The sequence below is a fragment of the Saccoglossus kowalevskii genome, chromosome 14 (genome assembly GCF_978046115.1).
Source record: "Saccoglossus kowalevskii chromosome 14, keSacKowa6.1, whole genome shotgun sequence".
NCBI classification, from domain to species: domain Eukaryota; kingdom Metazoa; phylum Hemichordata; class Enteropneusta; family Harrimaniidae; genus Saccoglossus; species Saccoglossus kowalevskii.
This window is the reverse complement of record NC_140654.1, coordinates 36,282,423-36,297,364: the sequence shown is the minus strand read 5'-3', so window position 1 is coordinate 36,297,364 and position 14,942 is coordinate 36,282,423. Positions and strand designations below refer to the sequence as shown.

The 14,942-nt window shown below is 42.7% G+C and overlaps 1 protein-coding gene across 3 annotated transcripts in view; it reads right to left on the bottom strand.

The window, feature by feature from the left end:
- LOC102802756 (extracellular sulfatase Sulf-1-like) overlaps nucleotides 1-14,942 on the bottom strand; it is a 219,694-nt gene that overhangs the window by 36,216 nt on the left and 168,536 nt on the right. For all 3 annotated transcript variants that reach the window (XM_085508186.1, XM_085508184.1, XM_085508185.1), the window contains exon 16: nucleotides 9,038-9,180. In XM_085508186.1, the coding sequence (XP_085364312.1) occupies nucleotides 9,038-9,180 (143 nt within the window). The remainder of the gene's footprint in view (nucleotides 1-9,037; nucleotides 9,181-14,942) is intronic.

Genomic DNA, 14,942 nt, shown 5'->3' with positions numbered 1-14,942 from the left:
GGACACTATTCTTTAGTTGTGTGATATTCCCTATAGACCCAGTACACTATTCTTTAGTTGTGTGATATTCCCTATAGACCCAGGACACTATTCTTTAGTTGTGTGATATTCCCTATAGAACCAGGACACTATTCTTTAGTTGTGTGATATTCCCTACAGACCCAGTACACTATTCTTTAGTTGTGCGATATTCCCTACAGACCCAGTACACTATTCTTTAGTTGTGTGATATTCCCTATAGACCCAGGACACTATTCTTTAGTTGTGCGATATTCCCTATAGAACCAGGACACTATTCTTTAGTTGTGTGATATTCCATATAGACCCAGGACACTGTATTCTTTAGTTGTGTGATATTCCCTATAGACCCAGGACACTGTATTCTTTAGTTGTGTGATATTCCCTATAGACCCAGGACACTGTATTCTTTAGTTGTGTGATATTCCCTATAGACCCAGGACACTGTATTCTTTAGTTGTGTGATATTCCATATAGACCCAGGACACTGTATTCTTTAGTTGTGTGATATTCCCTATAGACCCAGGACACTGTATTCTTTAGTTGTGTGATATTCCCTATAGACCCAGGACACTGTATTCTTTAGTTGTGTGATATTCCCTATAGACCCAGGACACTGTATTCTTTAGTTGTGTGATATTCCCTATAGACCCAGGACACTGTATTCTTTAGTTGTGTGATATTCCCTATAGACCCAGGACACTGTATTCTTTAGTTGTGTGATATTCCCTATAGACCCAGGACACTGTATTCTTTAGTTGTGTGATATTCCCTATAGACTCAGGACACTGTATTCTTTAGTTGTGTGATATTCCCTATAGACCCAGGACACTGTATTCTTTAGTTGTGTGATATTCCCTATAGACCCAGTACACTATTCTTTAGTTGTGTGATATTCCCTATAGACCCAGTACACTATTCTTTAGTTGTGTGATATTCCCTATAGACCCAGGACACTGTATTCTTTAGTTGTGTGATATTCCCTATAGACCCAGGACACCGTATGCTTTAGTTGTGTGATATTCCCTACAGACCAGGACACTATTCTTTAGTTGTGCGATATTCCCTACAGACCCAGTACACTATTCTTTAGTTGTGCGATATTCCCTATAGACCCAGTACACTATTCTTTAGTTGTGTGATATTCCCTATAGACCCAGTACACTATTCTTTAGTTGTGTGATATTCTCTATAGACCCAGTACACTATTCTTTAGTTGTGTGATATTCCCTATAGACCCAGGACACTATTCTTTAGTTGTGTGATATTCCCTATAGACCCAGTACACTATTCTTTAGTTGTGTGATATTCTCTACAGACCCAGTACACTATTCTTTAGTTGTGTGATATTCCCTATAGACCCAGGACACTATTCTTTAGTTGTGTGATATTCCCTATAGACCCAGTACACTATTCTTTAGTTGTGCGATATTCCCTATAGACCCAGGACACTATTCTTTAGTTGTGTGATATTCCCTACAGACCCAGTACACTATTCTTTAGTTGTGTGATATTCCTTATAGACCCAGTACACTATTCTTTAGTTGTGTGATATTCCCTATAGACCCAGTACACTATTCTTTAGTTGCGTGATATTCCCTACAGACCCAGTACACTATTCTTTAGTTGTGTGATATTCCCTATAGAGCCAGTACACTATTCTTTAGTTGTGTGATATTCCCTATAGACTCAGTACACTATTCTTTAGTTGTGTGATATTCCCTATAGACCCAGTACACTATTCTTTAGTTGTGTGATATTCCCTATAGACTCAGTACACTATTCTTTAGTTGTGTGATATTCCCTATAGACCCAGGACACTATTCTTTAGTTGTGTGATATTCCCTATAGACCCAGTACACTATTCTTTAGTTGTGTGATATTCCCTATAGACCCAGTACACTATTCTTTAGTTGTGTGATATTCTCTATAGACCCAGTACACTATTCTTTAGTTGTGTGATATTCTCTATAGACCCAGGACACTATTCTTTAGTTGTGTGATATTCCCTATAGACCCAGTACACTATTCTTTAGTTGTGTGATATTCCCTATAGACCCAGTACACTATTCTTTAGTTGTGCGATATTCCCTATAGACCCAGTACACTATTCTTTAGTTGTGTGATATTCCCTATAGACCCAGGACACTATTCTTTAGTTGTGTGATATTCCCTATAGACCCAGTACACTATTCTTTAGTTGTGTGATATTCCCTATAGACCCAGTACACTATTCTTTAGTTGTGCGATATTCCCTACAGACCCAGTACACTATTCTTTAGTTGTGTGATATTCCCTATAGACCCAGTACACTATTCTTTAGTTGTGTGATATTCCCTATAGACTCAGTACACTATTCTTTAGTTGTGTGATATTCCCTATAGACCCAGTACACTATTCTTTAGTTGTGTGATATTCCCTATAGACCCAGTACACTATTCTTTAGTTGTGTGATATTCCCTATAGACCCAGGACACTATTCTTTAGTTGTGTGATATTCCCTATAGACCCAGTACACTATTCTTTAGTTGTGTGATATTCCCTATAGACCCAGTACACTATTCTTTAGTTGTGTGATATTCCCTATAGACCCAGGACACTATTCTTTAGTTGTGTGATATTCCCTATAGACCCAGGACACTATTCTTTAGTTGTGCGATATTCCCTACAGACCCAGTACACTATTCTTTAGTTGTGCGATATTCCCTACAGACCCAGTACACTATTCTTTAGTTGTGTGATATTCCCTATAGACTCAGTACACTATTCTTTAGTTGTGTGATATTCCCTATAGACCCAGTACACTATTCTTTAGTTGTGTGATATTCCCTATAGACCCAGTACACTATTCTTTAGTTGTGCGATATTCCCTACAGACCCAGGACACTATTCTTTAGTTGTGTGATATTCCATATAGACCCAGGACACTGTATTCTTTAGTTGTGTGATATTCCCTATAGACCCAGGACACTGTATTCTTTAGTTGTGTGATATTCCCTATAGACCCAGGACACTGTATTCTTTAGTTGTGTGATATTCCCTATAGACCCAGGACACTGTATTCTTTAGTTGTGTGATATTCCCTATAGACCCAGGACACTGTATTCTTTAGTTGTGTGATATTCCCTATAGACCCAGGACACTGTATTCTTTAGTTGTGTGATATTCCCTATAGACCCAGGACACTGTATTCTTTAGTTGTGTGATATTCCCTATAGACCCAGTACACTATTCTTTAGTTGTGTGATATTCCCTATAGACCCAGGACACTGTATTCTTTAGTTGTATGATATTCCCTATAGACCCAGGACACCGTATTCTTTAGTTGTGTGATATTCCCTATAGACCCAGTACACTATTCTTTAGTTGTGTGATATTCCCTATAGACCCAGGACACTGTATTCTTTAGTTGTGTGATATTCCCTATAGACCCAGGACACCGTATGCTTTAGTTGTGTGATATTCCCTACAGACCAGTACACTATTCTTTAGTTGTGTGATATTCCCTATAGACCCAGTACACTATTCTTTAGTTGTGTGATATTCCCTATAGACCCAGGACACTATTCTTTAGTTGTGCGATATTCCCTACAGACCCAGTACACTATTCTTTAGTTGTGTGATATTCCCTATAGACCCAGGACACTATTCTTTAGTTGTGTGATATTCCCTACAGACCCAGTACACTATTCTTTAGTTGTGTGATATTCCTTATAGACCCAGTACACTATTCTTTAGTTGTGTGATATTCTCTATAGACCCAGGACACTGTATTCTTTAGTTGTGTGATATTCCCTATAGACCCAGTACACTATTCTTTAGTTGTGCGATATTCCCTATAGACCCAGTACACTATTCTTTAGTTGTGTGATATTCCCTATAGACCCAGTACACTATTCTTTAGTTGTGCGATATTCCCTATAGACCCAGTACACTATTCTTTAGTTGTGTGATATTCCCTATAGACCCAGTACACTATTCTTTAGTTGTGTGATATTCCCTACAGACCCAGTACACTATTCTTTAGTTGTGTGATATTCCCTATAGACCCAGTACACTATTCTTTAGTTGTGTGATATTCCATATAGACCCAGTACACTATTCTTTAGTTGTGTCATATTCCCTCTTGACCCAGTACACTATTCTTTAGTTGTGTGATATTCCCTATAGACCCAGGACACTATTCTTTAGTTGTGTGATATTCCCTACAGACCCAGGACACTATTCTTTAGTTGTGTGATATTCCCTATAGACCCAGTACACTATTCTTTAGTTGTGTGATATTCCCTACAGACCCAGGACACTATTCTTTAGTTGTGTGATATTCCCTATAGACCCAGGACACTATTCTTTAGTTGTGTGATATTCCCAATAGAACCAGGACACTATTCTTTAGTTGTGTGATATTCCCTATAGACCCAGTACACTATTCTTTAGTTGTGTGATATTCCCTATAGTTCCAGGACACTGTATTCTTTAGTTGTGTGATATTCCCTATAGACCCAGTACACTATTCTTTAGTTGTGCGATATTCCCTATAGACCCAGGACAGTATTCTTTAGTTGTGTGATATTCCCTATAGACCCAGTACACTATTCTTTAGTTGTGTGATATTCCCTACAGACCCAGTACACTATTCTTTAGTTGTGCGATATTCCCTACAGACCCAGTACACTATTCTTTAGTTGTGTGATATTCCCTATAGACCCAGTACACTATTCTTTAGTTGTGTGATATTCCCTATAGACCCAGGACACTATTCTTTAGTTGTGCGATATTCCCTACAGACCCAGTACACTATTCTTTAATTGTGTGATATTCCCTATAGACCCAGGACACTATTCTTTAATTGTGCGATATTCCCTATAGACCCAGGACACTATTCTTTAGTTGTGCGATATTCCCTATAGACCCAGTACACTATTCTTTAGTTGTGTGATATTCCCTATAGACCCAGTACACTATTCTTTAGTAGTGTGATATTCTCTATAGACCCAGGACACTGTATTCTTTAGTTGTGTGATATTCCCTATAGTTCCAGGCCACTGTATTCTTTAGTTGTGCAATATTCCCTATAGACCCAGTACACTATTCTTTAGTTGTGTGATATTCTCTATAGACCCAGGACACTGTATTCTTTAGTTGTGTGATATTCCCTATAGTTCCAGGCCACTGTATTCTTTAGTTGTGCGATATTCCCTATAGACCCAGGACACTATTCTTTAGTTGTGTGATATTCCCTATAGACCCAGTACACTATTCTTTAGTTGTGTGATATTCCCTATAGACCCAGTACACTATTCTTTAGTTGTGTGATATTCTCTATAGACCCAGGACACTGTATTCTTTAGTTGTGTGATATTCCCTATAGTTCCAGGCCACTGTATTCTTTAGTTGTGCGATATTCCCTATAGACCCAGGACACTATTCTTTAGTTGTGTGATACTCCCTATAGACCCAGTACACTATTCTTTAGTTGTGTGATATTCTCTATAGACCCAGTACACTATTCTTTAGTTGTGTGATATTCCCTATAGACCCAGTACACTATTCTTTAGTTGTGTGATATTCCCTATAGACCCAGGACACTATTCTTTAGTTGTGCGATATTCCCTACAGACCCAGTACACTATTCTTTAGTTGTGTGATATTCCCTATAGACCCAGGACACTATTCTTTAGTTGTGTGATATTCCCTATAGACCCAGGACACTATTCTTTAGTTGTGCGATATTCCCTACAGACCCAGTACACTATTCTTTAGTTGTGCGATATTCCCTACAGACCCAGTACACTATTCTTTAGTTGTGTGATATTCCCTATAGACCCAGTACACTATTCTTTAGTTGTGTGATATTCCCTATAGACCCAGTACACTATTCTTTAGTTGTGTGATATTCTCTATAGACCCAGTACACTATTCTTTAGTTGTGTGATATTCCCTATAGACCCAGTACACTATTCTTTAGTTGTGTGATATTCCCTATAGACCCAGGACACTATTCTTTAGTTGTGTGATATTCCCTATAGACTCAGTACACTATTCTTTAGTTGTGCGATATTCCCTATAGACCCAGGACACTATTCTTTAGTTGTGTGATATTCCCTATAGACCCAGGACACTATTCTTTAGTTGTGTGATATTCCCTATAGACCCAGTACACTATTCTTTAGTTGTGTGATATTCTCTATAGACCCAGGACACTATTCTTTAGTTGTGCGATATTCCCTACAGACCCAGTACACTATTTTTTAGTTGTGTGATATTCCCTATAGACCCAGTACACTATTCTTTAGTTGTGTGATATTCTCTATAGACCCAGGACACTATTCTTTAGTTGTGCGATATTCCCTACAGACCCAGTACACTATTCTTTAGTTGTGTGATATTCCCTATAGACCCAGTACACTATTCTTTAGTTGTGTGATATTCTCTATAGACCCAGGACACTATTCTTTAGTTGTGTGATATTCCCTATAGACCCAGTACACTATTCTTTAGTTGTGTGATATTCCCTATAGACCCAGGACACTATTCTTTAGTTGTGCGATATTCCCTATAGACCCAGTACACTATTCTTTAGTTGTGCGATATTCCCTATAGACCCAGTACACTATTCTTTAGTTGTGCGATATTCCCTACAGACCCAGTACACTATTCTTTAGTTGTGCGATATTCCCTATAGACCCAGTACACTATTCTTTAGTTGTGCGATATTCCCTATAGACCCAGTACACTATTCTTTAGTTGTGTGATATTCCCTACAGACCCAGTACACTATTCTTTAGTTGTGTGATATTCCCTACAGACCCAGTACACTATTCTTTAGTTGTGCGATATTCCCTATAGACCCAGTACACTATTCTTTAGTTGTGTGATATTCCCTACAGACCCAGTACACTATTCTTTAGTTGTGCGATATTCCCTATAGACCCAGTACACTATTCTTTAGTTGTGTGATATTCCCTATAGACTCAGTACACTATTCTTTAGTTGTGCGATATTCCCTATAGACCCAGGACACTATTCTTTAGTTGTGCGATATTCCCTACAGACCCAGTACACTATTCTTTAGTTGTGTGATATTCCCTATAGACCCAGGACACTGTATTCTTTAGTTGTGTGATATTCCCTATAGACCCAGGACACTGTATTCTTTAGTTGTGTGATATTCCCTATAGACCCAGGACACTATTCTTTAGTTGTGTGATATTCCCTATAGACCCAGGACACTATTCTTTAGTTGTGTGATATTCCCTATAGACCCAGGACACTGTATTCTTTAGTTGTGTGATATTCCATATAGACCCAGGACACTGTATTCTTTAGTTGTGTGATATTCCCTATAGACCCAGGACACTATTCTTTAGTTGTGTGATATTCCCTATAGACCCAGGACACTATTCTTTAGTTGTGTGATATTCCCTATAGACCCAGGACACTGTATTCTTTAGTTGTGTGATATTCCCTATAGACCCAGGACACTATTCTTTAGTTGTGTGATATTCCCTATAGACTCAGTACACTATTCTTTAGTTGTGCGATATTCCCTATAGACCCAGGACACTATTCTTTAGTTGTGTGATATTCCCTATAGACCCAGTACACTATTCTTTAGTTGTGTGATATTCCCTACAGACCCAGTACACTATTCTTTAGTTGTGCGATATTCCCTATAGACCCAGTACACTATTCTTTAGTTGTGTGATATTCCCTATAGACTCAGTACACTATTCTTTAGTTGTGCGATATTCCCTATAGACCCAGGACACTATTCTTTAGTTGTGCGATATTCCCTACAGACCCAGTACACTATTCTTTAGTTGTGTGATATTCCCTATAGACCCAGGACACTGTATTCTTTAGTTGTGTGATATTCCCTATAGACCCAGGACACTGTATTCTTTAGTTGTGTGATATTCCCTATAGACCCAGGACACTATTCTTTAGTTGTGTGATATTCCCTATAGACCCAGGACACTATTCTTTAGTTGTGTGATATTCCCTATAGACCCAGGACACTGTATTCTTTAGTTGTGTGATATTCCATATAGACCCAGGACACTGTATTCTTTAGTTGTGTGATATTCCCTATAGACCCAGGACACTATTCTTTAGTTGTGTGATATTCCCTATAGACCCAGGACACTATTCTTTAGTTGTGTGATATTCCCTATAGACCCAGGACACTGTATTCTTTAGTTGTGTGATATTCCCTATAGACCCAGGACACTGTATTCTTTAGTTGTGCGATATTCCCTATAGACCCAGTACACTATTCTTTAGTTGTGTGATATTCCCTATAGACCCAGTACACTATTCTTTAGTTGTGCGATATTCCCTACAGACCCAGTACACTATTCTTTAGTTGTGCGATATTCCCTATAGACCCAGTACACTATTCTTTAGTTGTGCGATATTCCCTATAGACCCAGTACACTATTCTTTAGTTGTGCGATATTCCCTATAGACCCAGTACACTATTCTTTAGTTGTGTGATATTCCCTATAGACCCAGTACACTATTCTTTAGTTGTGTGATATTCCCTATAGACCCAGTACACTATTCTTTAGTTGTGCGATATTCCCTATAGACCCAGTACACTATTCTTTAGTTGTGTGATATTCCCTATAGTTCCAGGCCACTGTATTCTTTAGTTGTGTGATATTCCCTAAAGTTCCAGGACACTGTATTCTTTAGTTGTGTGATATTCCCTATAGACCCAGGACACTGTATTCTTTAGTTGTGTGATATTCCCTATAGTTCCAGGCCACTGTATTCTTTAGTTGTGTGATATTCCCTATAGTTCCAGGCCACTGTATTCTTTAGTTGTGTGATATTCCCTATAGTTCCAGGCCACTGTATTCTTTAGTTGTGTGATATTCCCTATAGACCCAGGACACTGTATTCTTTAGTTGTGTGATATTCCCTACAGACCCAGGACACTGTGTTCTTTAGTTGTGTGATATTACATACAATATCCTGATTAAGATAAACAATAATTTACACCAAGCATTACCTGATGAGGGTCTTCTTTCATATCAAAGAACTCAAGAAACCCAGTAACAAATTCACAATATAAAAAGTTGTGTGTAGTGTTGATTGTTCGCAAACACCAATATGTATTATTAACAGCACTGGGACAGAAACAAAATGATCCTACTGGAAAAGAAAATAACATATACAATATTGTATTATTGATAATTTTTTAAAAATCTGTTATATTTGTTATATTTTACCAAAAGCAAAATTCTTTATGAGTATTTATATTTGAGTTTCACTTAATCTACCACAGTTGCATTTCTGGCAATACAGGTACTATACATTGCATTTAAATACCTAGACTGAACTAGTTTCAGTAATACAAGTGTAGCTATTTTTTATGATATTCATTGTTTTATTGGATAAGTGTATAGAATGCCAGTGTTCAACAAAGGAAATGGGCAGTGTAATGACCAACTGTAATCAGTGAGATGAGTCCAGGTGGCCAGCAGAACTACCTGTAATCAGTGAGATGACTTCGGGTGGCCAGCAGAACCAACCGTAAACAGTGAGATGAGTCCAGGTGGCCAGCAGAACAACCGTAAACAGTGAGATGAGTCATGGTGGCCAGCAGAACCAACTGTAATCAGTGAGATGAGTCCATGTGGCCAGCAGAACTACCTGTAATCAGTGAGATGAGTCCAGGTGGCCAGCAGAACCAACTGTTATCAGTGAGATGACTTCAGGTGGCCAGCAGAACCAACTGTAATCAGTGAGATGAGTCCAGGTGGCCAGCAGAACTACCTGTAATCAGTGAGATGAGTCCAGGTGGCCAGCAGAACCAACTGTAATCAGTGAGATGACTTCAGGTGGCCACCAGAACCAACTGTAATCAGTGAGACGAGTCCAGCTGGCCAGCAAAACTACCTGTAATCAGTGAGACGAGTCCAGGTGGCCAGCAGAACCAACTGTAATCAGTGAGATGACTCCAGGTGGCCAGCAGAACTAACCGTAATCAGTGAGATGGATCCAAGTGGCCAGCAGAACCAACTATAATCAGTAAGATGACTCCAGGTGGCCAGCAGAACTAACCGTAATCAGTGAGATGAGTCCAGGTGGCCAGCAGAACCAATTAATCAGTGAGATGGATCCATGTGGCCAGCAGAACCAACCGAAATCAGTGAGATGGATCCATGTGGCCAGCAGAACCAACCGAAATCAGTGAGATGGATCCATGTGGCCAGCAGAACCAACCGTAAACAGTGAGATGACTTGGGGTGGCCAGCAGAACCAACCGTAAACAGTGAGATGACTTCAGGTGGCCAGCAGAACCAACTGTAATCAGTGAGATGACTTCAGGTGGCCACCAGAACCAACTGTAATCAGTGAGATGACTTCAGGTGGCCAGCTGAACTACCTGTAATCAGTGAGATGAGTCCAGGTGGCCAGCTGAACTACCTGTAATCAGTGAGATGAGTCCAGGTGGCCAGCAGAACCAACTGTTATCAGTGAGATGACTTCAGGTGGCCAGCAGATCCAACTGTAATCAGTGAGATGAGTCCAGATGGCCAGCAGAACCAACTGCAATCAGTGAGAAGACTCCAGGTGGCCAGCAGAACCAACCGAAATCAGTGAGATGACTTCGGGTGGCCAGCAGAACCAACCGTAAACAGTGAGATGAGTCCAGGTGGCCAGCAGAACCAACCGTAAACAGTGAGATGAGTCCAGGTGGCCAACAGAACCAACCGAAATCAGTGAGATGAGTCCAGGTGGCCAGCAGAACCAACCGTAAACAGTGAGATGAGTCCAGGTGGCCAGCAGAACCAACCATAAACAGTGAGATGAGTCCAGGTGGCCAGCAGAACCAACTAATCAGTGAGGTGGATTCATGCGGCCAGCAGAACCAACCGAAATCAGTGAGATGACTTGGGGTGGCCAGCAGAACCAACCGTAAACAGTAAGATGAGTCCAGGTGGCCAGCAGAACCAACCGAAATCAGTGAGATGACTTCAGGTGGCTAGCAGAACCAACTGTAATCAGTGAGATGAGTCCAGGTGGCCAGCAGAACCAACCGAAATCAGTGAGATGACTTCAGGTGGCCAGCACAACCAACTGTAATCAGTGAGATGAGTCCAGGTGGCCAGCTCAACTACCTGTAATCAGTGAGATGAGTCCAGGTGGCCAGCAGAACCAACTGTTATCATTGAGATGACTTCAGGTGGCCAGCAGATCCAACTGTAATCAGTGAGATGAGTCCAGATGGCCAGCAGAACCAACTGTAATCAGTGAGAAGACTCCAGGTGGCCAGCAGAACCAACCGAAATCAGTGAGATGACTTCGGGTGGCCAGCAGAACCAACTGAAATCAGTGAGATGAGTCCAGGTGGCCAGCTCAACTACCTGTAATCAGTGAGATGAGTCCAGGTGGCCAGCAGAACCAACTGTTATCATTGAGATGACTTCAGGTGGCCAGCAGATCCAACTGTAATCAGTGAGATGAGTCCAGATGGCCAGCAGAACCAACTGTAATCAGTGAGAAGACTCCAGGTGGCCAGCAGAACCAACCGAAATCAGTGAGATGACTTCGGGTGGCCAGCAGAACCAACCGTAAACAGTGAGATGAGTCCAGGTGGCCAGCAGAACTACCTGTAATCAGTGAGGTGAGTCCAGGTGGCCAGCAGAACCAACTGTTATCAGTGAGATGACTTCAGGTGGCCAGCACATCCAACTGTAATCAGTGAGAAGACTCCAGGTGGCCAGCAGAACCAATCAAAATCAGTGAGATGACTTCGGGTGGCCAGCAGAACTACCTGTAATCAGTGAGATGAGTCCAGACGGCCAGCAGAACCAACCGTAATCAGTGAGAAGACTCCAGGTGGCCAGCAGAACCAACCGAAATCAGTGAGATGAGTCCAGGTGGCCAGCAGAACCAACCGTAAACAGTGAGATGAGTCCAGCTGGCCAGCAGAACCAACCGTAAACAGTGAGATGAGTCCAGGTGGCCAGCAGAACCAACCGTAAACAGTGAGATGAGTCCAGGTGGCCAGCAGAACCACCTGTAATCAGTGAGATGAGTCCAGGTGGCCAGCAGAACCAATTAATCAGTGAGAAGGATCCATGTGGCCAGCAGAACCAACCGAAATCAGTGAGATGGATCCATGTGGCCAGCAGAACCAACCGAAATTAGTGAGATGGATCCATGTGGCCAGCAGAACCAACCGTAAACAGTGAGATGACTGCAGGTGGCCAGCAGAACCACCTGTAATCAGTGAGATGAGTCCAGGTGGCCAGCAGAACCACCTGTAATCAGTGAGACGAGTCCAGGTGGCCAGCAGAACCAACTGTAATCAGTGAGATGAGTCCAGGTGGCCAGCAGAACCAACTAATCAGTGAGATGGATCCATGTGGCCAGCAGAACCAACCAAAATCAGTGAGATGACTTCGGGTGGCAAGCAGAACCAACCGTAAACAGTGAGATGAGTCCAGGTCGCCAGCAGAACCAACTTATCAGTGAGATGACTTCAGGTGGCCAGCAGAACCAACAGTAATCAGTGAGATGAGTCCAGGTGGCCAGCAGAACCAACCGTAATCAGTGCGAAGGATCCAAGTGGCCAGCAGAACCAACTAATCAATGAGATGGATCCATGTGGCCAGCAGAACCAACCGAAATCAGTGAGATGACTTGGGGTGGCCAGCAGAACCAACCGTAAACAGTAAGATGAGTCCAGGTGGCCAGCAGAACCAACCGTAAACAGTAAGATGAGTCCAGGTGGCCAGCAGAACCAACCGAAATCAGTGAGATGAGTCCAGGTGGCCAGCAGAACCAACCGAAATCAGTGAGATGACTTCAGGTGGCCAGCAGAACCAACTGTAATCAGTGAGACGAGTCCAGGTGGCCAGCACAACCAACCAAAATCAGTGAGATGGATCCATGTGGCCAGCAGAACCAACCGAAATCAGTGAGATGGATCCATGTGGCCAGCAGAACCAACCGAAATCAGTGAGATGACTTCGGGTGGCAAGCAGAACCAACCGTAAACAGTGAGGTCAGTCCAGGTGGCCAGCAGAACCAACTGTTATCAGTGAGATTGACTTCAGGTGGCCAGCAGAACCAACAGTAATCAGTGAGATGGATCCAAGTGGCCAGCAGAACCAACTGTAATCAGTGAGATGTGGCCAGCAGAACCAACTGTAATTAGTGAGATGAGTCCAGGTGGCCAGCAGAACCAACTGTAATCAGTGAGATGACTCCAGGTGGCCAGCAGAACTAACCGTAATCAGTGAGATGGATCCAAGTGGCCAGCAGAACCAACTGTAATCAGTAAGATGACTCCAGGTGGCCAGCAGAACTAACCGTAATCAGTGAGATGAGTCCAGGTGGCCAGCAGAACCAATTAATCAGTGAGAAGGATCCATGTGGCCAGCAGAACCAACCGAAATCAGTGAGATGGATCCATGTGGCCAGCAGAACCAACCGAAATTAGTGAGATGGATCCATGTGGCCAGCAGAACCAACCGTAAACAGTGAGATGACTGCAGGTGGCCAGCAGAACCACCTGTAATCAGTGAGATGAGTCCAGGTGGCCAGCAGAACCACCTGTAATCAGTGAGACGAGTCCAGGTGGCCAGCAGAACCAACTGTAATCAGTGAGATGAGTCCAGGTGGCCAGCAGAACCAACTGTAATCAGTGAGATGAGTCCAGGTGGCCAGCAGAACCAACTAATCAGTGAGATAAATCCATGTGGCCAGCAGAACCAACCAAAATCAGTGAGATGACTTCGGGTGGCAAGCAGAACAAACTGTAATCAGTGAGATGAGTCCAGGTGGCCAGCAGAACAACCGTAAACAGTGAGATGAGTCATGGTGGCCAGCAGAACCAACTGTAATCAGTGAGATGAGTCCATGTGGCCAGCAGAACTACCTGTAATCAGTGAGATGAGTCCAGGTGGCCAGCAGAACCAACTGTTATCAGTGAGATGACTTCAGGTGGCCAGCAGAACCAACTGTAATCAGTGAGATGAGTCCAGGTGGCCAGCAGAACTACCTGTAATCAGTGAGATGAGTCCAGGTGGCCAGCAGAACCAACTGTGATCAGTGAGATGACTTCAGGTGGCCACCAAAACCAACTGTAATCAGTGAGACGAGTCCAGCTGGCCAGCAAAACTACCTGTAATCAGTGAGACGAGTCCAGGTGGCCAGCAGAACCAACTGTAATCAGTGAGATGACTCCAGGTGGCCAGCAGAACTAACCGTAATCAGTGAGATGGATCCAAGTGGCCAGCAGAACCAACTATAATCAGTAAGATGACTCCAGGTGGACAGCAGAACTAACCGTAATCAGTGAGATGAGTCCAGGTGGCCAGCAGAACCAATTAATCAGTGAGATGGATCCATGTGGCCAGCAGAACCAACCGAAATCAGTGAGATGGATCCATGTGGCCAGCAGAACCAACCGTAAACAGTGAGATGACTTGGGGTGGCCAGCAGAACCAACCGTAAACAGTGAGATGACTTCAGGTGGCCAGCAGAACCAACTGTAATCAGTGAGATGACTTCAGGTGGCCACCAGAACCAACTGTAATCATTGAGATGACTTCAGGTGGCCAGCTGAACTACCTGTAATCAGTGAGATGAGTCCAGGTGGCCAGCTGAACTACCTGTAATCAGTGAGATGAGTCCAGGTGGCCAGCAGAACCAACCGAAATCAGTGAGATGGATCCATGTGGCCAGCAGAACCAACCGAAATTAGTGAGATGGATCCATGTGGCCAGCAGAACCAACCGTAAACAGTGAGATGACTGCAGGTGGCCAGCAGAACCACCTGTAATCAGTGAGATGAGTCCAGGTGGCCAGCAGAACCACCTGTAATCAGTGAGACGAGTCCAGGTGGCCAGCAGAACCAACTGTAATCAGTGAGATGAGTCCAGGTGGCCAGCAGAACC